Genomic DNA, 24,842 nt, shown 5'->3' with positions numbered 1-24,842 from the left:
GAGAGAGAGAGAAGCAGAGAGAGAGCCAGAGAGAGAGAGAGAGCCAGAGAGAGAGAGCCAGGGAGAGAGAGAGAGCCAGGGAGAGAGAGCGAGCCAGAGAGAGAGAGCGAGCCAGAGAGAGAGCCAGGGAGAGAGAGAGAGAGAGAGCCAGAGAGAGTGCGGGCAGGCCAGAGAGAGCGCGAGGGGGCCAGAGCAAGAGAGCCAGAGCCAGAGAGCCAGAGTGAATGGACCTGGCACCAGGTCCATTCAGGTGCGAAGCTAGGCTGAGGAACACAGTAGAGAAGAGGCTGTAGACCCAAATAGTCATAGTTATCAATGCCTGAGAAGACTAGTATAACCAAACAATTCTCATCTATACATTGGATGTACTTAATAATTTCCCTGTTTCTAAATCACAAATTGTGGTTGACCTTGTACTATACTATGAGGAACATGGCCTGGTGTGTGTGTGTTGTTGAGGGGGAGGTGGCAAGAGATAAACTAACCCCATTTTATAATTTTGAATAGAGCCTAGTAAAGAAAAATGGCAATGGGCTATAGGAAGACCACCACCACACTTAATTGCATGGAAAGAATTGCTACTCCAAAGCAGAACAAAGAATAGTATTAGGGTTTATTCAATTAAAAAAACTTAATTAGCTTTTAAAAATGAGGGGAAAGGAAGAAAATCAAGCAGCAAAAAAGCCATTATCATTAACAGGTTGCATTCACTAAGATGACACAAACAGAGCTTATCAAATACCTTTATGACCAACATAATTTTCTAGCAGATCCTGACCATTATTAACTGTTGGATCTGTGAAGCTGAGACTTGCCACCAAGACCTGTTACTACTAACCCACTGAATTCTCTTACCCTTTTATTCATAAAATGTTCTCCAACATAAATTTCCCATTCTTTGTTAGTTACATTTTACAAAGGATATTTTACCTGTAATTAGGCTTTGGACAAGATAAAAACCTTTATTTAAAAATACAGTATTCTCTTCCTTTAAAAATGTGTCCAGAAAAAGGATTTAGATAAAATATGATTTTAAAAAACAGGAAACAAAGCCAAATTCTCACAAAAATCAAGAGAAATTGGTGAGACCCAGAATATCAAACCAACCAGAACAGCCAGAAGAGAGGCAGGGCAAATAGATTGAGAACAACCACAGGCACATCAAGTTTTCCCTGAAGCCTCTCCCCACAGCATTTTTGTTCTGCAAGTTAACAACCAGCTTAGAGATGTCCAAGTTGCATACAGTCTAACTTTTACCCACCTCACATAATGGTGAAACCATTTATTTAATAAATACACTATCAGAAAGGGTATACATTAGGAGACCCACTTCCTTAAAGAAGCTGGGAATTCTCTCTTAGGAACAGCATCATATAACCTGGGAAGCACTGTGGAAATCCAGGCACATTTTCTGTAAGCTGTGACTTCAACTCTAAACTAAATTCTATTCCTTTCTATGTACAATGAGTCCCTGGGATCCTTGGTGGGGAATCGGCAACAGCAACCTCGTAATCCATAGGCCAAACCAAGGGCTGTTTCCTTTTCTTCCTTCAATGCAGAGGCTCACGCTCTCCTGCTGTTCATCAAAAGTGTGAGAAGTAAATACGTTATTGATCAGTGGCATTGGGAATATAACAATAGAGAAGAGAAATGGCTTCCAATTATTGTATCTGGGACCCTTGTGAATACAAAGCCTTACTAGCTTTAGGATCTTGGCTATAAATGGTAAATTAGTAGTAGCTTTTGAAATCCTTGGGCATTCAAGTTGGCTAACTTTTTCCTTTTATAAGAGGAAGGTTGGGACAGCTGATATCTGTTTACAGAGGTTCTACAGTAAAAGGTTGGCTGGTGCAGAAGGAGTTTTTTTTTTTTTTTTTTTTTTTTTTTAGATACAGAGTCTCGCTCTGTCGTGCAAGCTGGAGTGCAGTGGCGTGATCTCAGCTCACTGCAAGCTCCACCTCCCAGGTTCAAGCGATTCTCCTTCCTCAGCCTCCTGAGTAGCTGGGACTACAGGCCCCTGCCACCTCGCCCTGCTAATTTTTTGTATTTTTAGTAGAGACGAGGTTTCACCGCGTTAGCCAGGATGTTTTCGATCTCCTGACCTCATGATCCGCCCGCCTCGGCCTCCCAAAGTGTTGGGATTACAGGTGTGAGCCACCGCGCCCAACTGCAAAATGAGTTCTTAAGGGGAAGATTACTCACAGGTGAAGCTTGAAGACCTTGCACTCTTTCCTCCCACCAGGCGTTTTGTGCTTCTTGATCCTGTGTGGGTCCCAGAGACCCCAGTGTCACCATGATGGGTATCTCCCTGGGGTGACTGGGCCTGCTGGGCTTCTCTCAGTTCCCTGAAGTGCAAGGGGGGAAAAGCAAAGGCTACTTGATCTCCAATCAGAGATATGTATGATCAAAGCTAATATATAAATGTTTTTCTTTTTGTTTCAGCATTTACAGAAACAAAAAGCCTGAGCTATGTACAAAATAGAAAATTCAGTTACTATGGTTGTCATAAAAAATGGTTGACACACACATGTCATATGACATGGTAGGTTTAGCTCCCCAGGCTCTGCTGATCGGAGTATAAATGATCTGTAAAAGTTTTAAATTAAGTGAGCAGCTCTTCAGGCTACATATGAAAGGTACCAGGGTCAACAAACCACAACTTCTGAGTCAAACCTGGCCTATCATCTGTATTTATAAATAAAGTCTTATTGGAACACAGCCACTCATTTATAGTGTAAAAACAGCCATTGACAACATATAACAGCAGAGTTGAAATCATTCCAGCAGAAAGCATATGGCCCACAAAGTATAAAATATTTACTCTCTAGCCCTTCACAGAACAAGTTTTCCAACACTTGGTCTAGACCAGTGGTCCCCAACCTTTTTGGATGTCCCCAACTAGGGACTGATTTCAAGGAAGACAGTTTTTCCATGGGTGGGGAGTCGGGGGAGGAGATGGTTTCAGGATGAAACTGTTCACCTCAGATCATCAGGTATTAGATTATTGAAGGAGTGCACAACCTAGATCCCTCACATGCACAGTTTACAATAGGGTTTGTGCTGTAAGAATTTAATGCTGCCACTGATGTGTTGGGAGGCAGAGCTCAGGCGGTAGTGCTCACTCACCCACTGCTCACCTCCTGCCATGCAGCCCAGTTCCTAACAGGCCACAGACTGGTACTGGTCCATGGCCCAGAGGCTGGGGACCCCTGGTCTAGACAATTTCAAGATGCTGTCTGCCCCATCTCTATGATAGGTGCCCATCACTGGTACTGGCTGATGATAGTCACCTGTGTCTCCATAGCTGGCTTCCCAGAATGTATACACCACACCTTAAGAGGTACTTATATTCTTGTGAGTAACATATGTAAGTATAGTACTTTGTACTTTGTACTTTATTAGCTGGGACAATGGAATTCAAAACTAGAACAGAAAAATATTAAGTGGCTTATTAGGAAGATTTACCTGACTAAAGGCCAAGAGTCTCTACAAGTTATTATTAATACTAAGAAATCAGGTTAGGGATGCTTCAAAGCTAATCTTGCCAAGATGGATGACTGTATAGCCAAGAGAAGCTGGACTTCTAAGCTTATTTTAAGCAAGGACAGTTTTTCATTTTCTTCTTTTGTATTTTCAACAGTGTACAGTATATGTAATAATTACTCAAAAATGCCTTCAGAACACTGCTCATCTCCAACCCTACTCCATCAAATTCCTATTTTTTTTTTCGTTTTTCAGGGAAAAGCATGAATGCAGTCCCCCACTACCACAAATTATGCAGTCGAGTTTTCCACATTTGGGGACATCGCAGGGGTCAGCACATCCGGAGTGCAATCGATGAGCCTCACCCTGAGAAAAACCACCTTCGTGATCATGGTATCTTCCCTGCCAGGTGAGTATTCAAATTCTCATTTATTGAAGGAATGGATTAACAGGTAAATATATGCATAAATACAAGCCAAAATGAGTAGGGGAACAGATTGTTTTCTTTGCTCAGAAAAATAATCCTTCCGAATGTGTACCATACTGTCTACCTGCCTGCCCCTGAAATTTAATGGGTTTCTAAAATAGGTCTTATCCATCTTACCTGTGGTTATCTTATATTAGGTGATCACCGACCAGTTACTAAGATACCCACTGTCACTTAGAATCGTAAGTTTTCTTTACTGGTATTTCCTTATATTCCTCACTCTTGCTTCCTTTGTTTGCATTAACTGGAATTTTCTCTCTCAAGCAACCTAATCACAGAGGCTCCCAGCCTGATGCTACAAAGAGCTGCATGCGGCCAGTTTCCTTGTGGGCAGGGACCTATGTATTATAATGGTGAATAGATTTATACTTGAATCCACAGAGAAGACACAGTAGACTAGTTATTACCATTGTGAGTAGTGCTCAGATTCTTTCTTGACCCCCCATCATCCAAAAATATACCTTTCCAGTGTGGCAGTCTTGAACTTTTCCAAATTCAGCTGCTGCTGGAGCTCTTCTGTTTTTCCCAGGGAAGGCCGAAGAACTCTATTTCTGGCCAGAGCTGCTGCAGAAGGTCTCTGTTCAGCATCAGGGTGGATCATGTTCTGATGATATAGGACCAAGAGGAAAGAAACAGAAGCTTCACTATTGGGAAAAATCTTCCCACTCAAGCCAACTCCAACCCAGCTTCTCCTGGTGGATTTTATAAGACATTGCTTCTGCTTTGTGCAGAGGAAAGAAATGAAAACTGAGCTCCATCTTGGGCAGGAGGATTGTCCATGTCTGGTAGCACCAGTTGTCCACACCTTTGATTTGTCTTTAATCATATTTTGGAGCTGGCTGGCTAACTAGTCTATTGCCTTAGTTTTAAAGCAGAAAAACTGAGACCCTCGATAAAAATTATCCAAATTACTGGAATGGCCAAGACCAAAACCCAGTTTGCCCAACTCTTACTCCAGTTTACTTTCTACCACATCATGTTGCTTTTTCACTTAGTATTAATAACCCAACATGACAGTATTCCTGAAGCATTTATTTTAAGGTAGAAGATGTAACCTACCATGATTTGAATATAGTAGAAAATACCTAATTATATACAGCAACTGACACTGTCATATAATGAAGAAAACACTGAACCAAATTCAGACCAAATTCAGAGCCAACTCCACCATTTGTTGTATAAACTTTGCTGAAGCTCCATTTCCCTTACCTGAAATTTGGGATAATTATATTTACTTTCTTCAACTATTTTTAGAATTTAATGAATTATTATATGTATTATCTAGTATAGGGCCAGCATTTAGGTACTGAAATATCAACTAAATGCAAAAGTGGTTTACACATGGAAATAGGTGATTAGACTGAACAAAAGGAAGCAGGAAGAGTTTGCCTCCTTTCAGGGAAGCAAAAGAAGTCAGGAAGAAGGACAGATTTGTAAATACATTTGAAGTTTGCAGGTAAACTGTGAAACTAATCTCCGACACCTGTAGTCCAGCTACTCAGGAAGCTGAGGCAAGAGGATTGCTCCAGCCCAGGAGTTCAAGGCTGCAGTAAGCTATGATTGTGCCACTGCACTCCAGTCTAGGCAACAGAATAAGACCCTGTCCCCCCAAAAAAAATATCTAATCTCCAAGGAAGTAGATATTTCTAAGGCTGTTTTGGGAATCCTAACCAATCCTGTTCCTTAAGACATGATTTGAAGTTCATATATACATTTTTCTTGACATGATTAAGCTTCTTGACAGTATAAGCTTTTTGTGTCTATTTCAACATAGTATCTTTCTTTTCTTGTCCCAACACTACTCAGATGTCATTAAGTACAAGTAAAACATAGATTTTTGAATTGACATTATGCCTTTTTTCTACTAGCTCAAATAATTGGTATTATCAATTATCAATAAAGTAGTCTTATACCTTCTTACATAACAGAAATTCATTCTTTTAGTACTATCACTGTTATCACTAACAATAGTTAAAACCCTGAAGTAGGAGCTAAAGGACCAGATTTGATTTTGGAGTTAGCCAGTCATTCATTGTGACTACAGGTGTCAAGGAGCTGCCCTGAGCCATGGTTTCCTCAATTGCAGGATAAGATGCCACCTGTCTACCTTATAGCATTGTTAGAAAGGGCAAATGAAAAAATGTTTGTAACAGGATTTTTAAACTAAGGATGAAAAGATTTTACAATATCCTCCGAGTTTCCTTAAGAAATTTTAGATCCACACCCCCTCCGCCGCCTGCTTTTTTTTTTTTTTTTTTTTTTTTGAGATGGAGTCTTGCTCTGTCACCCAGGCTGGAGTGCAGTGGCATGATCTCAGCTCACTGCAAGCTCTGTCTCCCGGGTTCAAGACATTCTTCTGCCTCAGCCACCCAAGTAGCTGGGACTACAGGCGCCTGCCACCATGCCCGGCTAATTTTTTGTATTTTTAGTAGAGACAGGGTTTCACCATGTTAGCCAGGATGGTCTCATCTTATGACCTTGTGGTCCACCCTCCTCGGCCTCCCAAATTGCTGAGATTACAGACTTGAGCCACCGCGCCTGGCCCCACCCCTTATTTTTTCTGGACTTCTAGTCACGTTCCTTTTTCTGTTAGTGACACTACCAGCATCTCCATTTTTCTTTGCCCAACTACTTGCCATCACATTAAAAAAAAGATATTGCATCTTCTGTTCATCTCGTAAGAGATATCACCTTGAGCAGACTGGAAAAGCTTTCTGAGAGCTCCTGAGGAACGTCCGGAAAGTTACCCTTGCGGATATGGTGCCATGCAGCACCATTGGTGGGCAATGACTCTGCTCCTGCAGCCACTGCAATTGTTAATCCCAAGGCAAATATGTCTGCTTTGGGAAGGTGCCGGTAATCCTTCAAAACAGAAGACAGGAAAGCCAGTTACTATGCCAAGCAGAGTGAGTCTAGATTAAAATACAACTGGTAGGAAAGGTTCATTCGAGTGCATATAAGGTCTAAACAGACAGGATGGTCAAAGGTACATTCACTGTAGTTAGTGATTTCTAGAGAAGAGAGAACATAAACCTACCTGATTAACACTGCTGTGCCCTGAGGAGTCCAAGGCAGAAACTTACTGCCATTTTGCTGTCAGGCTCAGAAAGGCTTGCTACATAACTTGGCTGATCACAGGAAGGAAATACTCATTTTTACCTGATTATCACCCAGGAAGAAGTTATATCCTTACTAGGCCTGACTCAACAGACATTGGAGAAGATGGGCAATGACTAAACGTCATTTCAATAACCAAAACTGATGGTGCTATCAGAACAATAATGGCATGATAAAGATTGATTGGACCAATATGGGCTTGAGGAAAAGGCTTCCTTCTTAGTAGGCAATCCGTGAGGTTAGGAAGTCTAAGAAATATTGGGAAACAGTAAAGGACATTTAGAAACAATAGTCTGAATACTGATACATCCTTGATTGAGCCAGCTTTCCTCACTTTTTTGGAAGAGTTTCTCTCCTATCTTTGGTCTCCATTCTGAATGGGAAGAGAGGTACTATAATGATAAATATACAGTTTTAATTTTTTGCACTGAGATCCTCCATTTGAGAGTCAAAGATTCAACGGATTATAAAATACCCTCATTTCCCTAATCTATACCTCTTGCAAAATCTCATTAGCCAGGAAGCGACTATCTCCTTCTTCTACTTTGGGTTTGTTTATTGATGTTGCATGGCCCAGGTCACCTAAAAAAAGATAGAAAAAAGGAAAAAAGAATAAAATAGAACAAAAGAGCTTTAAAAGCATGTCTTTCTTAAAATGAATAAATTGAGTCACCAGTATAAATTTTAAAGGATAATGGTAACTGGTAAGACTATAAGGCAGACTAACCAATTTTATATATCACATTGGCAGAGAGAAACCAATCAGCTTCATTTTCAACTTCTTCTATGACTCCAGAGGATTCACTTTGCATCTTGTGACAAATGAAGATATTACCTGAAAAAATAAAGACAGGATAGATGTAAGTAATGATTTCTAAGCTTTTTCCTCTCAAAGATTCTTTTCTGTATTTGACAATTCAGCTTCTCTTTCTTCTTTTGTGTGGACATAGCAAGACTACTAAGGTTTTTTTTTTTTTTCTATGAAATCTCACATCACTTCTGAACAACTAGTGATTGATAATACCTATTTAAGTTGAACTGACCTCATATATTCTCCATTCTCTGAAGGGGCTGGTATCAGAGTACTATTGTCCCCAAAATAAAAAATTAGTAAGAACTTGTCCTTGAGTTTCACATTAATGAGTGACAGTTACTCATTTCTCCTTAATCAGTGCAGAGTTAGAATGCGTATAGCCCTAGTCATAAACACAATCAGAATGTAGCTGATATGCTGTCACTTGCCTTTGTAGTAAATTAAATACCTAATTTTACTTTTTTGGCCTTACTACTATATGGGTAAGTGTCTTTTTTTCTATGTCCATTGGGCCTAGGGGAGAATAAAGCTACTTAACTGATTTTTTTTTAAGGAACACAAATGGAAGAAAGGGGTTCTGCCAGCAAACACTGTCTTTGACACTTGATAGACATACAGACCTAGATTTTGATGATAGCATAGAAAGAACAAAATACGGTAGAAGTGGCAGAAGGGAATCACACTGACTAGGTTTGATGTCCAGGTGTACCATGCTAGAGTTGTGGATGTAATTAAGGCCAAGGGAAATCTGTAGAAGGATGTCCTTGAGTTTTGGCTCTTCAAAATGATTGCCAGACTTAGTGTTTTCAGATATAGCAGCTTGCAAACTCCCACCTGGGAAAGAACAACAGAGAATAGCCCCACAGTATGAGTCTTATAGATGAAAGCATAGTAAATACAATTGGCCTCCCATATCCTCAGGGTATTAGTTCCAGGACCTCCTGCAGATATCAAAGCCCCAAATGCCCAAGAGCCTTGTATAAAATGGCATAGTACTATGATCAATACATTCCTCATGAATGGCTTCAGTCCAACAAATAGATTACTTCAGTGTCAGTGCAAAGCATATCTGCCCCATTTATACCACAGACATGTTGGAAAGGAGAATTACAGGGCTTTCCAAAGAGGAAAAGAAAATGCCAGTATCTCAGGTATCCAGTGTACGGCCCCATTGATTCAAGTATTTACCAGCTAACATTTTAAAAGTTTTACCTAATTATTAACTAGAAGATCAATCAGGCATAGTCATATAGCTACTATTGGTGTCAATGATTAGCTCCTTGTCAGTGTCAGGCTAGTAGTTATAGGCCATCAGTAATTTTAATTAATTGAGTCTAAGTCTAATTTCATTAGAAATACATCATAAAATATTTGATGACTGCCAACCCAAGGAAAATATAAAAGCTGCCTATACACCTAAATCTTATTTGAGCCACAGTATTTGTACATCAACTGTACTCGATTTATTGTTATCAATTAAATAAAAGGCCTGGATTCATATAGCTATCTGATCTTGATTCTAAGGTATTAGAATGCTTCTGAACACTTTTTTTTTTTTTTTTTTTTTTTGAGACGGAGTCTCACTCTGCCACCCAGGCTGGAGTACAATGGCATGGTCTCAGCTCACTGCAACGTCCGCCTCCCGGGTTCAAGCGATTCTCCTGCTTCAGCATCCCCAGTAGCTGGGACTAAAGGTGCATGCCACCACACCCGGCTAATTTTTGTATTTTTAGTAGAGACGGGATTTCACTATATTTGGCCAGGCTGGTCTCGAACTCCCGACCTCATGATCCGCCTGCCTCAGCCTCCCAAAGTGCTGGGATTACAGACATGAGCCATTGCGCCTGGCCTCTGAACACTATTAGTTAGTGTTCATTGGCAGGTTCTTCAAACTATAGAGACCTAGCTCTAACTGGCAGTTACAAAGACCATAGCTCCACTCATTGAGCTCTGAGATAGTCATGGAATTTGAGGGAATTCATATTTAAATGCATTCTGTGTAAAATTGAATTTAAAGAATTATTTTAGCATGATATGTAAGTTCAGAAGGGAGAAAAATTTAGCTCCTTTCAGAAACACAAGGAGGGCTAAAGTAAAGTTTTTTACTTTTTGTGAGTCTTCTTAGAATTTATACACTATATATGACTTATTAATAATAAGTAAGGAAAGAGAGCATTTTGGAGCTTGTTAAAAATGAAGTCACTCGGCTAGATGCGGGGGCTCACGCCTGTAATCCCAGCACTTTGGGAGGCCGAGGCAGGTGGGTCACCTGAGGTTGGGAGTTCAAGACCAGCATGACCAACATGGAGAAACCCCGTCTCTATTAAAAAAAAAATACAAAAAATTAGCCAGGCATGGTGACAGGTGTCTGTAATCCCAGCTACTCGGGAGACTGAGGCAGGAGAATCGCTTGAACCCAGGAGGCGGAGGTTGCGGTGAGCCGAGATCGCACCATTGCACTCCAGCCTAGGCAACAAGAGCAAAACTCCATCTCAAAAAAAAAAAAAAAAAAAAAAAAAAAAAAAAAAAATGAAGTCACTCCAAGACAAAGTGTGTAGGTGAGGTCATGAGGTGCTACCAGTGAGGAGGAGGGCTGTAACCACCAAAGCTCTGGTTTCTCTACCAGCCTGGATGTTGCTTAAGGGGAGGGAGCACATCTAACTCATCTTCACTTGCCCAAGGTCTAGCATGGAATAAATATTTTCTGAACTGAATGATTATCCTGACAACAGAAGGGAAAGAAAGAATAAGTCGAGGACCCCTTTAAGAGGTATAGAAGCTCTGTGCTTCCAAGCAAGACTATAATATATGGTGTAGACTTTTTAGGTATGTCTGCTATCCGTGGAATGAACTATGAGGAAGATGGAAAGTTTATTTCTGAAGGCTTATAAAGTTCATCTCCCTCTTCGTAGATATTCATCTATATACTACTTACCATCACAGTATTCATTCTGAATGATCATGTGGTCATCTTCTGCCCATGAGGAATAGTAACGTACCACATGGGGGTGATGTCCAAGCACCGCGTGAGCATAAACTTCATGCAAAGCCGAATTCCTACAAGACAGAAAAGCATTGAGGAATAAAAACATCAATCAAGATAATGTACACAAAAATGTTTCTTAAAAATATGAGGCTTTATTAGCAATGGCAGAATATTTATTGAGAGCTCACTGCTTGCTTACTATTTTATCTCATTGAATCTTAAAAATCATTTGGTAATATACAGTGGAAAGGATGAAGGTTCTTGAAAGTTAAGTGGCCCAAAGTCGAACTGGTAATAGTAGACTTAAGAGCAGAACCTTGATCAGCCTGGTGCCAAAGTCCATTGTTTTTTGATTTTAACATGGCATATGTAAAGAGAAGCTTTAAATGGTTATGCCTCAATGGCAGATGTGCGTCAGGTCTTCATTTCATCCTATCACAATCAAAACATTTTAATGGGCTTAACGAGAAGGCCACTGTACACCAGATTGTGGATATTGTAATGGGCCTTCGATTCATCTCTATAAAGCCTAGGCAGTCATTAGAGTGAATGTTAGCCTCAGCCAATATGATATACTCACAGGAATAGCCTTGGGGAGAGATATTCCTTATGGAATAGAAAATCCCAACACAAATTAAGCAAGAGAGTACTTGATGAATCTCAGTATAAAAATGAAGAACTAGCCAGGTGTGGTGGCACATGCCTATAGTCCCAGCTACTTGGGAAGCTAAGGCAGGAGAATCACTTCAACCTGGGAGGCGGAGGTTGCAGTGAGCCAAGATGGTGCCACTGCATTCCAGCCTGGGCAACAGAGCTAGATTCCATCTCAAAAAAGAAAAAAAAAAAAAAAAGAGGAATTCTAAAACCTGTAATTCTAGATTCTGCATGTTAAGTATATCCTCACAGTTCATAAAAAGCCTTGGCTGATCTGAAAATATGTGTTTTCCTTGTGATTAAGGAAGAACTTTTGAACAGTTCTGGGAATCAAACAAACTTTTATTTTCCCATGCATGTAGTCTCTGAAACTTTACTATTGCATTCATTGTTAACATAAAGTAAAGATAAACCAGTGAGTTTATAATAACTTTGTATTTGGTAATATTTCTGATAAATGAAACAGACACCAGAGGACAATTCCACAAATCTATTCATTTTTTTAAAAGTCAGAAAGACCAGCAGTAGAAAGTAAAAGCCACAAAAAAAAAAAAAAAAAAAAAAAAAAAAAAAAAAAAGCCACATCATGATTGGCCAGGTGCGGTGGCTCACGCCTGTAATCCCAGCACTTTGCAGGCAGATTACAAGGTCAAGAGATTGAGACAATCCTGGCCAACATGGTGAAACTCCGTCTCTACTAAAAATACAAAAATTAGCCGGGTGTGGTGGTGCGTGCCTGTAGTCCCAGCTACTCAGGAGGCTGAAGCAGGAGAATCACTTGAACCCGGGAGGTGGAGATTGCAGTGAGCCAAGATCGCACCACTGCACTCTAGCCTGGTGACAGAGCGAGACTCTGTCACAGAAAACAAACAAACAGAAACACATCATGATCTAAAATGATCATGTTATATTTTAGGAAGTAACCTCTCTGAGCTGGAAAACTCAGAAAGGTTATGAATATGAGACAACATATAATGTGGGGTGATTTTAAAACACAAATGATTTTTAATGACATCAGTGCTATAATTTAAAATAATTTGTCAAGAAACAGCTCTCCAAATCTAAGTTTATACTTCTAGTGCATTTAAAAGGTACTCACTTATTTGATAATTCTGTAAAAGTTTTCATAGAGCGCTTTATTGCATAAACACATCCATCCAGCCTCTTAATGCACTTGTAGACTGTACCAAATTCGCCAACCCCAATTTTTTCGACCTCCAAGAATTCTTTTTCATAGCGGGAAGCCATGTTGGTTTCTCGTAAAACACATCTCTAAAGTATTTTAATAAAAAGGAAATTAGAGTAATTTTAACATGTTGTAAGCAATAAAATTAAACAATATTACAGTCCTAAATTGCCCCAAGTTTTCAAAAAGACTTTTGAGGTGATTGCAATGAATTCTACCTGGGTCAATATTCATGGTAGCAAGAACTCCCCAATTGCTGACTATCTTCTTTGTTTTCTTTGTAAACTTCTGTACAACCCTATACTGACAATTCTCACTTATTTTTCAATAGTCTTTTCTCTATCTGGGCATACTGTTCTTTTCTACATGTTCCTAAGGGGAGACAACTTCTCACACCCAGAGCTACTGCCCTTAGTTCAAAGAATAGCTGGGACCTGGGTGGAGCAAATTAAAAGAAATGAGGCCAGGCGCGGTGGCTCACACCTGTAATCCCAGCACTTTGGGAGGCCGAGGCAGGAGGATCATGAGGTTGGGAGATCGAGACCATCCTGGCTAACACGGTGAAACCCCGTCTCTACTAAAAATACAAAAAAATTAGCCAGGCGTGGTGGCGGGCATCTGTAGTCCCAGCTACTCGGGAGGCTGAGGCAGGAGAATGGCATGAAGCCGGGAGGCAGAGCTTGCAGTGAGCTGAGATCGTGCCACTGCACTCCAGCCTGGGTGACGGAGCAACATTCTGTCTCATAAAAAAAAAAAAAAAAAAAAAAAAAAAAAAAAAAAAAAAAAAAAAAAAGAAAGAAATGAAAGACCCCCCCTGCCCTTCTTTACGTGTCTCAGCGTCTGAATGCTAATGTTTCCATCTCAAGCTGAATAAGCAAACTTGCTTTCTGTTTCTTTTCCCAAAAATACTAGCCTGGAGAAATGATTTTGTCAAAATTGTCAAACTTTGATGATTTTGTCAAAATTGTCAAACTTTGACAATTTTGGTTAGTTCAGACTATGTGCTCAGGTCTAGCAACCACTCCCACTACTGGCCAACTAGCAACATCACTCATTGCCCAGGTAGTAAATAATCCCAGACCAATCTAACTCCTTTCAGTTTTCCCATCTGTAGGATGAAGATCATGGCAACTACTCTTCAGGGTTCTTTTAAATATTACATGAGAATATACAGTATTACATATATTATAAGTAACACATATCTTAGGATAGTGTCAAGTATATAGTAAATTCTCATTAAACTATTGTGACCAAAAATCTCCATAAATTTATATGAGTCTAAATCCAAGCCGATTTATCTCCCAAAGTCATCTTTTCTCAGTGTCCCAATCCTGAAGAATTTTTCTCCAACTTTATGAGTTTGAAACATCTTGGGTTTTACTACTTCCTCATTTTCATCATCTAATTCCAATCACTTTCATCAGCAGGATCTCTTAATTTTCATTACCCTTAGCCAGTCTCAAGCTCTGTTCCCTTCTTGTCTGGATTTGCTACAGCTACCAGCCCTCTCTTCAACTCTTCTAATAGTAAGAGTTATTTTTGCAAAATGATACCATGGAATCAGAGATGCCTAATTGTTTCCCATGAGAAATTCAAACTCCTGATAAGAAAGCCTCAAGACCTTCTACCAACTGCACACTCACTACTTGACTACCCGCCCCCTAGATACCAACAAAGCCAGTGTACCACCTGCATCTATCCCTGACCACTCCCCACCTACTGTACCCCTCTTACACATGAACTCTGTTCTCCTGCCTTGATAGCATTAAAAGTTATTTGCTTCTTTAGCCTAAAATTATCTTAATATACAATCTTTTCCTACCCAGGTCCTATTTCATAGAAGTATTTACTAACCCCTTCTAGATTTTAAATATATACATACATATGTATATTCACATTGCATATATGTACATACACATATACACAAATACACATAGCTCATAGTTTCTTATTTACGTATAGATTGTTTTGAAATTTCAAAGGTTTTAACTCCTGTTTGGGCAGATGTTTTTCCTTAAAGGATCTAACTAAATACAATGCTTTGCACTTATTTAATGTTCAATAAATATTAGAATTTCTATCTGAAATCAAGAGATAAATTATAAAATAAGTGAGGAATAAAATCCAAGAGTAAAATAATGGAGGCATAAGTCAGAAACATTTGCATATGAAGGAACGCTTGTGCCAGTGACCTTCTTTTCTATGATGTTTACAATAGCCAAGTGCTAACATTTTAACATATTAACATATTTATTTACACAAATAAAACTTGCTTCAGAAAACTTTAAAAAATTTAAAGGAAAAACAAATATTAAGTTTCCACCATTCAAAAATGTTGAAATAGCAGTGGTTAGAGCTCCATTTCATTCTCCCTGTGATTAATGTGCAATAGATAGTTATGGTCATTCAGCATATAAAATTTTGAGTCTTTTGCACACTAAACATTAAACATATGCATGTTTTCAAGGTGTTATAAACATCTTAATGGCAATTTAATATTTCACTGACTTAAAACTGTAATTAGCTTTGCCATTTTTCTATTATCAGGCATTTGGTCTCCCCCCTTTTTTGCTGTTACAATAAACATCTCTAAGGATAATGTTTACAGTATTATTTTCTTAGGTTAGTTTATCAAATGAGGGATAGATCAAAGATTGTGAACATTATAAAATCAAATATTGATACCTTTAATAGCTAAAATTTTACATATAAATCTCTGGCTCTATGCCACTTTTTTCCATTATCTTTTTCTATTTTGAGACCAAAAATATCTTAATTTTCCCTTCACTTCTCTACCCCATGAGTGTAGAATTTTTCTCCAGATTAAAGACAGTAGCAGAAATATTTAATTTTAAAATACTCTAAAGTAACGATTCAGCATATACATATCAGACACTGCCTGGCAAAGTTACAACTAGCTGAGAACATAGACCCTGACTAGGGTCCAGATAAATTCAGCTGCAAAGCACAGTTACAAAGCTGGAGTGTGAGATGGGGTGAGGTGGGGAGGGGAGGAGAGAAGGAGAGTAGGAGAAAGGAGGGGAGGAGGGGAGATTGGGGAAGAGAGTGCAGAAGAAGGGCAGAAGGGGAAGATAGGAGAAGGGGAGGGAGGGTGCAGGGTGAAGGAGAGGAGGGGAGGGTGAGGAAGGAGAAAAGGGAAGGTAGGCAAGAAGGGAGGAGGGAGGAGAGAGAGGGAGAAGGGGAGGGGAAGAAGAGAGAGAATAGGATAAGCTGCCTATATTGTGGCAGCTGGGACAAAGAACCACGCTTACCTTGGCAGGCAGCCCTCCCTTGCCTTCCTCTGGACCAGCTTCCTCACTTAAAGAATAAAAAAAGTTTGTCAATATATAATTAATATTTATTGAGCCTGAACTATGCTAGGTTCTAGGGATGTAAGAGTAAATAAGACAATTCATTTCTCTTCGATTTATATGTGGAGTCAGGGATAACCAGGAAATTTCAATACAAGAACCTAGAACCAGGTTAGATAACAAGGATACCATGGACAGCACTCAATTATTTCAAGAGTGAAAAGCTTTCCCAGAAGAGAGAATATATATGCCAAGATTCTGGGAATGAGTAGGAACTACCTAAGGGAAAAGAGTGAGGTTTTCAGCAGGTAGAACACCATGTGCTGGAGCAAGAGAGCACAGAACATATGTGCAACTGTTAAATGGATATCATTATCCCCAAACTAGGAAACCAAGACAGAGAGAGGTTAAATAACTCTAGGTCAAACAATTGGCAAGTGGCAGAACTGGGGGACTTGGAGCCAGGTCTGACGCCAAAGCATTTGCTCCTCACTGCCACACCACACTCTCCTTCCAATACCCACCCCTCCCCCAGAATCTGGCTTTGTAATCGGTTCACAGGTAGATTACAAGTAGGGCAAAATCTGCTCTAACCTGGGATGAGATATTTTCAATTACTCTTCAACAAGCTAAGTGACCAGCAGACATCCTCTTTGCCATGCATACTTGTATTCTGGATCCTTAAGCAAGATTTCAACTAGCTATAGATTTTTCTTTTGGAGAAACACAAGGTAGAAATGGCAAATGGAAGGCACTACATTCATGGAAATAAATCGATGCTTGGTATTTGTGATTTAGTACCACATTGTAATACTTTATGAAGTGTTTATAAATTATAAAAATAAGGAAAAATACTCTCTTAGAAGCACCAAATGACGCTACAAAAGTGTCAGGATTTCAAATTAGCTGTCTTTGTTGCTGGCTTCAGTGAGAGTGTAATGATTTACAGAGACTCCTAAAGAACTAAAACCAATCGAATTCTTGGTAGCCAAAGTAGGTGGGTGGACTTGTGCTGAAGTCCTGTTTATTTAAGTAAGAAGGAGATAGTGTTGAGAGAAGCTATCCTGGTCAAAGACTGATTAACACATACTCATTGATTCCAAAGAAACAATTTGACATAGCACATTAAATGCTCTGCAAAGTTTACATTGTTAGCTGTCCATTTATTTCGCTGAGTACATATGAACATAAATGACTGCCCCACTTTGGAGGTGATTCCATTCTATAAAAAAGCCTTGAAGAGACATAGTAATGTTCCTGAGTAATATGCACAATCCTTATTTGGATGATTTCTGTCATTCAGGGCCCTTTATGGAATAGTGTAGTTTGGCTTTCTGTTCTTTAGCAGCTCTGAAAGCAATGCTTTTTTGCTTCAGCCAATCTTCCATCACCCACAGAGAAGTTCAAATCCTTGCTCTATAGCTTTCATCACTAGTCACACAAGACTCAAAGCAGCAACATACTCTTTGAAGTTTGAACTACACCTTCCCCAACTGCCAGCCTCATGAGGCCCTTGAATGCAATTCCATAGCCCACTCAACTTCCTAATAGAAGCCAGAGATCTATTGCTTATTCTGTCTTATCCTTTTATAGAGAAAGCATCTACAGTACACATCGGAATGGAAAGATGTTGGAATCTCTGTGATAAAGCAAGTAAAACCAGCACTGATATCTAGGGAGGGGAGAATATGTAAACATACACATTTCATTCAAATAGAGTTCTCGTTCCTAATCTTACTTTAACACTCATTTCTTATTGCTTGACTGTAGTAGGGTCAGTTCTCAAAAGTCATAAGTAATAGAGCACTTACAGATCTCCTCGCATTTTCCTCTTGCCACCAGATTGAAGAAATAATTTTTTATAGGACTCTGGAGTGAAGGGATTAATATTGACCAGAGCCAATGAGGTCATCTCATCCTTGAGGGGAGCAGGTGTGAGCTTCAAATGCTTAGGGCCTCTGGAAGGAAGCTTCCCTGTTGGAGAAATCGCCAACCGGCTCAGCATGCTCTGAATGAGGATGACAAAAGGCAAGTCATAATAGCATTAGTGAAGACATTCCTTATCAGTTAGCTAGTTAATATTTGAATCTAAGAATGCTTTTGCTGAAGGGGCCTTAGAGATTATCTGGTTCCATGTGAACTGGTTGCACTGTAACTGCTCCTCTTATGAAAACTATAGAATCCCAGTCTCTACCTCTAGATATTCTGATTCATGAAGTCAACACAGGAATCTGTACTTTAGTCAAGCTCCAACCCCTTCCCCTGGGCAAGTCTGTTAGCTGGCTATGAAAACCAGTTGTAGTCCTATCTCCAGTTTTTAAAGACAAGGACATTAAGTTTAGACAAATAAAAATGACTCTATATACTCAGAGCTTATGCTTTAACTTCCCCTCAATTATTCATCCAAATATTTGTTTGGTGCCTAATATGTAGCAGATGCTGGGTTAGATGCCAAGTGGTACAGAAGTGAATTCTAAATCTTAAGGAATATATAGTTCATTATTCAGCAGTCCATCAGTGTTTCAGAAATAATCACCTTGTAAGGAAAAGATTTCATAGACTATTTAAACATGAAAAAAGTTCTTAATTTCACTTAAAATACAGCATTAACTGAGAAGTGCTTCATGAAGTGGGGTAATGAGATTGAAAATTAGTACTCTAAGCCCTTAAGATTCAGATATTTGCAGTGGCTACAACCAGCTACCAACAAATAGGCAAATGTGCAGGACTTACCACTCCAAGTGGGATACAAGAAGAGAACATCAGCCTAAACCTAACCAGAATGAAACCAAAGGGCAAAGGGAAAAGCCAAAGAATTCCAAGGCAGAATGCTGACCTGATGTCAGGGGCCAGAGAAGTAGCTGTGTTATGGATCTTCAGGAGGATGGCAGCACACACAGGGGCCACAGTATAAGCACTGTACTGTGAGGCTCTTTCTAAAAGACTTCTACAGTTCTGATCATCTCTGCCCTTGATATTTTAGTGTAGAGGCAGGAGCCAGATTGCGTGATTCATTAAAGAATGTGAGTCTACAAAAAATGAATACTGGATCTATTGTAAATACTAAATAAATGATTGAATAAGCAGGAATGAAGGAAGCTATGGAATACACACAGTAACCTAGCCTTTTTTTTTAAGTGAAGAAAAATGACATCATTGCCAGAGTCAAGTGTTTCTCATATCTTGGAGTTCATAGGGCTACTTGAAGAATCCAGGGGGCAGACAAGCCCTCGTTGACAGACTCACAGCTTTCCTGCGTGTTTATCATGAAGACTGAGCATTGGTTCAAAATAAGTGAAACTATAATGATATTTCTCAGTTATCAATGTGATTTACAAAATGAACCTAGAATTTTGTAGTAAGTCATTCTGAGAATTAGTTTTTTGTAATGCTGATTATCATATGGAAAGTAAAATGCATCTATTACATATGAAACAGTGGGTAGCCACACCTGGAATGCAGCACATAATTCTAGTTGCCACATCTCAAGGAAAATATAAGGGGCCTAGAAAATACTCAGATAAAAATTATTCATATCAGGGAAGACAATATTGGAATTTCCAGTCAGGAAATATGAGAGCCAAGAGAATTTGTGAGCGCCACTTATGATGTAGGGAAGGATATTATGTTAGTATAGTCGTTATTGCTGGAATAGTAGAATTATGAGTAACCCTTTCAAAATCTCAAATAACATAGTTTGAGATAAGACATATGAAAAGAACTTCTGCTTGGAAGTAGAGGAATTTGAAAATTTATTGAAAGATGACACAGGTTGAGAGTATAAAATGTGCTCCAGAGAGGGCAAATAATTCCATAAGGAATAGCTCTAGCACAGATGATTGAGGGAGATAAGGGAAATTTGGGGGATAGCTACTTGACTTACGAAGATGATGAGAAGAGAAGGCAACCTCTCACAAAAACAAACATAGTATCTTGGGACAGAGAAGGATTTTAAAGGCCCAGTCAATATGATTAGTCCCTTGATGCTTGAATTCTGATATTATTGGGATGTTTGGATGTTTTAAAGGCCCGGTCAATATGATTAGTCCCCTGATGCTTGAATCCTGATATCATTTGGATATCATGTTGAAATATAATCCCTAGTGCTGGAGGTGGGGCCTGGTGGGTGGCATTTGGATTACAGAGGTGGATTCCTTGGTGCCATCCTCATGATAATGAGCCAGTTCTCACTTTGTTAGTTCACACCAGATCTGGTTGTTTAAAAGAGCCTGACACTTCCTTCCTGTCTTGCTTCCACCCTCTCACTTTTTCTCTCACCATGTAACAAGCTGCCTTATTTCTGTCCACCTTCTGCCATGATTGTCAACTTCCTGAGGCCCTCACCAGAAGCAGATACAGGCACTATGCTTACTGTACAGCCTGCAGAACTGTAAGCCAAATAAACCTCTTTTCTTTATAATTTACCCAGTCTCAGGTATTCTTTTGAAGCAAGGCAAACAGACTAACAAATCCCTTCTGCAGTATTCCTACCAAATGGTCATCAATGAGTGTTCTATGCTTTTAGCCACAGGGAGCATACACCTCCTAGGCATGCTCTTCTATCTCTAGATGATTCTGTCAGGAAGTCCTTACAGTGAACTGAATTTCATATGATTTCTCATTCAATCCCTTGGACAAGACTGACTAAGCCAATCCTCCTTTCCCATGCAGCTTTGTCTTCTGCATAACAATGATCAGCCGCCAAGCCTCTTTCCTCTAACGCAAACTATGTTTTCATAAAGTATGTACTTTCCCAGTTGCATTTCAGTTTTGCTCCCAAGCCCTGTTCTCTGCCTGTCCCTTAAATGCATTATCCAAGATTTCTAACTGGGCCACTTCTCTCCTTACTCTGGCACTCAGGCTATGTGACCTTATCTCTACCCATGGCCTCACCTACTTCCTAAATGCTGTAGATATCTAAATACTGATTTCCAATTTTCATTGTTTTCTTGTGCCCCAGACCCAGTTACCCAACTTTTTATACCACATCTCTGCTTTTCTCCAAACCCATATATCCCTTAGTGTCATCTATCTTGATTCTGTCTACTGAACCAAGCAAGAAACCTCAGTCATCAGATTGTTTTCGTTTTCCCTCAACCCCTCCATCAAGTCATCTCTTAATTTTTTACTGTCTCTCCTAGTCCAGGCTCTTCTCTGTTCAACAGCGCTATTCTAAATACTGCTCTACCTCCAGGCTCTCTCATGCTCCATCCCATCATATGTACAAAGGTCATGATTTTTCTAAAAAAATCCCTCTACTCAAAACCATGGTAATGGCTCTCTCAACACTCTCAGGATTAAAATCTTGATCTAGCTTCTGCCCACCTACACTGGCCTCATCTCTTGCACTCTCTCATACACAGGCCCCTCTCACACTGAATAACACGCTGTTTTCCAAGTGTAGCAGCTCCTTCCCCTCCATAACTTGGTGGATGCTTTTCCCTTTGCCTAGAATTCCTATTCCCCTCTTTGCCTGGCTAACTCCAAATATCCTTTAAGACATCTCTCAAACATTACTTTCTTTGGAAAGTCTTCCCTGATAGAGATTTAATTCCTAATTCCTTCTCATCATGCTCAACCATTCCTCTAGTACACATGGTTTGAACTTTATTGTTTCATCTTTATTCATTTTGTGGGCTCTTTTTGAAGGCAGTGAATGGGTTTTGCCAGCAGAGGGTCTGCTAACACATCAAGGTGTTCAGTTAAGCTGTGAATGATCAAATGAATGTCTTGTTTTCTTCCCTGTGTATTCTTACTCAAAGCCACATTCTCTCAGCCCATTCTCCCCCATATATCAAAACTGGACCAACTTTCATTGCCCTTCTATACCTTTCTTTCCTGATCACTGCACTGAGAATCTGTCCAGCGGGTTGTGACCACACTTATCACATAGTGCCTATTGGCATAACTCCTCTCTGTCTGCTAGACTGTAAGCTTTTTGAGGGCAGAGACTGTATTATATGCTCCTTACCTACAGGGAATTCTCAAAGAATAAATGAGTGATTAATTGGTTGGTGCTGTGACCATTGAAAAACCCAGACATAGACATCGGAGCATATTAGTTTTTCTACAATTCAAACAAGCAGCTTAGAATTTCCTGGTATACATGGTACCCACACCCAGCAGGTACTAAAGAGACCTGCTGAAAGCAACTGTGCCACAGTCAGGATCACAGATGTTATTATGATGATCTTAAGTGCCTCAAGCTGAGCCAGCAGGAAGCCGAGCTAATACCAATCCTAGGACTCACACACCATGGCACCAGAGTTGATTAGAGGTAACCCTGCCCCAACTATGGCTTTAATAACATGAACGATGCAACAGGACACCAATCACAACGAGAATAAAGGAATATGCTACTAGGGACTCTTGCTTATTTGCCATCCTCAGCCTATGAAGAAGTATCAACAAGTTTCCTCTTTGCTGACATATAATAGAAGAACCTGTATTTCATTAGACCAAGGAGGGGAGAGGAGTTTCTTCTGGGAGGAGCAGCAGCAAAGAGATATGACTGTGTTCAAACAGTGAGTGTGGATATTCTTATATTAGAAAGTATTGGTAAATAATCACACAAAAATAGAGCCAGTTGGCGTAATGGAAAGAACAATAGACTAGGCCAAAAAGATCAGGTTTCTAGTCCTGTCTCTAACATTGGCTGAGCTATGAGACAGTTTCTGTCTTGGGTCCTTCATTTTCTCATATGTAAACTGCACAGCTGGGGCTCTAAATCTCAATATTCCTTCCAGTTCCAATATTCTTTAACTAGGAACTTTTTTCTATCCAAGATTTGTTTGTGGTCAATAGCCAATAGTTACTGGCACCAGTGGTTTTGAGAAGACAACTGACAAACCATTTAATTCTGTCCATTTCCTGGTAATTTTAATTTCTTCATTTTCATCAATAAATGTGTATTTGAGGATATACACAACCTGGAGGTGACTGTCATACACACATGTATCCACTCTATCAGCTAAACTACAGGAAAGCAGAGCTTGGCGACCTGCGTCCCTTTTTCCCCCACCCCTTACTTACTTTGGGAGTAGAGGGGCTGTCACTGGGCAGCAGCTTGCTCTTGCTGTCTGGTTGGGCTGGTGTCTCAGGACATTTGAGAGGGTGTGACACTGGAGTCCTCAAAATCTGATCTGGACTTTCTTTGTCTTTTTCCAAAGATGTGTCGAGCTCATGCACGTTGCTAAGGGGAGTCCGAGGTGGTGTACCCTTTGCCTCTGAATCCTGCACTTCACCCTTCTCTGGGGTTTGGCTTGAAGCTTCCCTGCTTTCTTCTGCTTTCTTCTGCCCTTCAATCTCAGTCTCCTCACAATAGGAAAAGTTTAATTTCTGCCTTAGTTCTTTGTCAATATCTTTGTCATCCATCTCAGCCAAAGAGCTTTACAACACAGACAAAAAGCTCTATCAGAAGGGAACACTGGGAATCTACAGAAGCAGGGAGGAGAGAATAACTTAACCTGCAGGTTTCGCGACGGTAGCCTGAATTTCCCTCTACCAACTAACAGCTACAAGACACGGTGTTAATTTTCTGCCTTAAGTACCACCAATCTATAAGACCTCAGCTTATCCTGATTTCCATTCTGATTAAAGAAAGCTCCAGTGACTCTCGGAGCAATTAAATGCAGTTCATGTACAGAACTCTTCTGGATATGACACATAGTCTCCCTGAACCCATGTGTTACCAAATACTAGTGAGAAAATTGGATTCCTTTAATTTAGCATGGCTTTAAAAATACCCATCAGCCAATTTGGGAATAAGCTCATATTGAAAAGAAATTATTTTCACTCCTTACACCTGCCATTTATAAATATCACCCTCTCCTCCCTTCTCCTCCCCACCCACCCAATAGCTAACAGCAGGTAATTACAATTTAGCATCACCTGGCTATCATAATGATCCTTAAACAGCCTCTAACATATCTTGACTGGAGTTTATATCCCTGACAGACACAGCTTAGCTCTGTGCCAAACACACCTGCCCTAATTCAGGCATCTCCCTCCTGCAGCTGTTAGCTCTTAGCAGTTAAAGCTTCTAGGGAATTGAACAAAAATTTAAACTGACAAAACAAAGCCTAGAAAGATCAGCAACCCGTAGAAACAGATATTGATCATGGGAAAACAGCAATGGCTTCTGCCAAAAATGCCTTATATTGTAAAATGCTTTTTAATATCTTTAGTACACATTATTTAATTTCTTTCTCAGAGAAGCCCCTATGAGAAGGATGAAAAACTCTTTGAAGAAAAAAACAACTATTACACACTCAAGCTGTCCCTCTTCTCTTCCAGTTATATAGCCAAAGGAAATAAAATCACTATCTCAAAAAAATACCAACACACCCATGTTCATTGCAGCATTATCCACAACAGCCAAGATATGGAAACCACCTAAATATCCATGAACAGATGAATAAAGAAAATGTGGTGGAAACACACACACACAATAGAATATTACTCAGTCATAAAAAAGGAAAGCCTGCCGTTTGTGATAGCATGGATGAACCAGGGGGATATTAAGTGAAATAAGCCAGGCACAGAAAGACAGATATTACATGATCTTACTTATATGTGGAATCAAAAACAGTTGAATTCCTAGAGGGAGGGAGTAGAATGGTGGTTACCAGGATCTGGAAAGGCAGGGGAAATGGGGAGATGCTGATCAAAGGGTACACACTTTCAGGTATAAGATGAACAATTCTGGGGACCTGATGTACAGCATGGGTGCGTATGGGTGTGGTAATTTTTTGGTAACCATTACACAATATATAGGTATATCAAAGGAAAAAGGCCTCACTGAT

The 24,842-nt window shown here is 39.8% G+C and overlaps 1 protein-coding gene and 1 non-coding gene across 2 annotated transcripts; both read right to left on the bottom strand.

Moving 5' to 3' along the window:
- Positions 1-595: 595 nt before the first annotated feature.
- WEE2 (WEE2 oocyte meiosis inhibiting kinase) lies at positions 596-23,825 on the bottom strand. The gene is made up of 12 exons (XM_030826141.1): positions 23,071-23,825; positions 17,850-18,046; positions 16,000-16,045; positions 12,641-12,813; positions 10,837-10,958; positions 8,589-8,735; positions 7,815-7,922; positions 7,584-7,669; positions 6,662-6,832; positions 4,432-4,574; positions 2,203-2,345; positions 596-1,576 (listed from the first exon to the last, which is right to left on the bottom strand). Exons 1-12 carry the CDS (start codon positions 23,410-23,412, stop codon positions 1,551-1,553), a joined length of 1,704 nt encoding a protein of 567 aa, XP_030682001.1. The 5' UTR covers positions 23,413-23,825; the 3' UTR covers positions 596-1,550.
- Positions 3,736-3,900, bottom strand: LOC115838168. The gene has a single exon (XR_004033207.1). It is a non-coding gene; the product is annotated as a U1 spliceosomal RNA (small nuclear RNA).
- Positions 23,826-24,842: the final 1,017 nt, after the last annotated feature.

The sequence above is a fragment of the Nomascus leucogenys genome, chromosome 13 (assembly GCF_006542625.1).
Source record: "Nomascus leucogenys isolate Asia chromosome 13, Asia_NLE_v1, whole genome shotgun sequence".
Classification (NCBI taxonomy): domain Eukaryota; kingdom Metazoa; phylum Chordata; class Mammalia; order Primates; family Hylobatidae; genus Nomascus; species Nomascus leucogenys.
Note: the sequence above shows the minus strand (reverse complement) of the source record. Positions and strands in the feature narration are given on the sequence as shown.

Coding starts and splice junctions, on each gene's coding strand:
- WEE2 (XM_030826141.1), bottom strand. CDS start 23,412: ATGGATGACAAAGATATTGACAAAGAACTAAGGCAGAAATTAAACTTT. Junction 16,046..17,849: donor AGGAAAATGCGAGGAGATCT/GTAAGTGCTCTA, acceptor TTATTCTTTAAG/TGAGGAAGCTGGTCCAGAGG. Junction 12,814..15,999: donor AGGGAGGGCTGCCTGCCAAG/GTAAGCGTGGTT, acceptor AAAATACTTTAG/AGATGTGTTTTACGAGAAAC.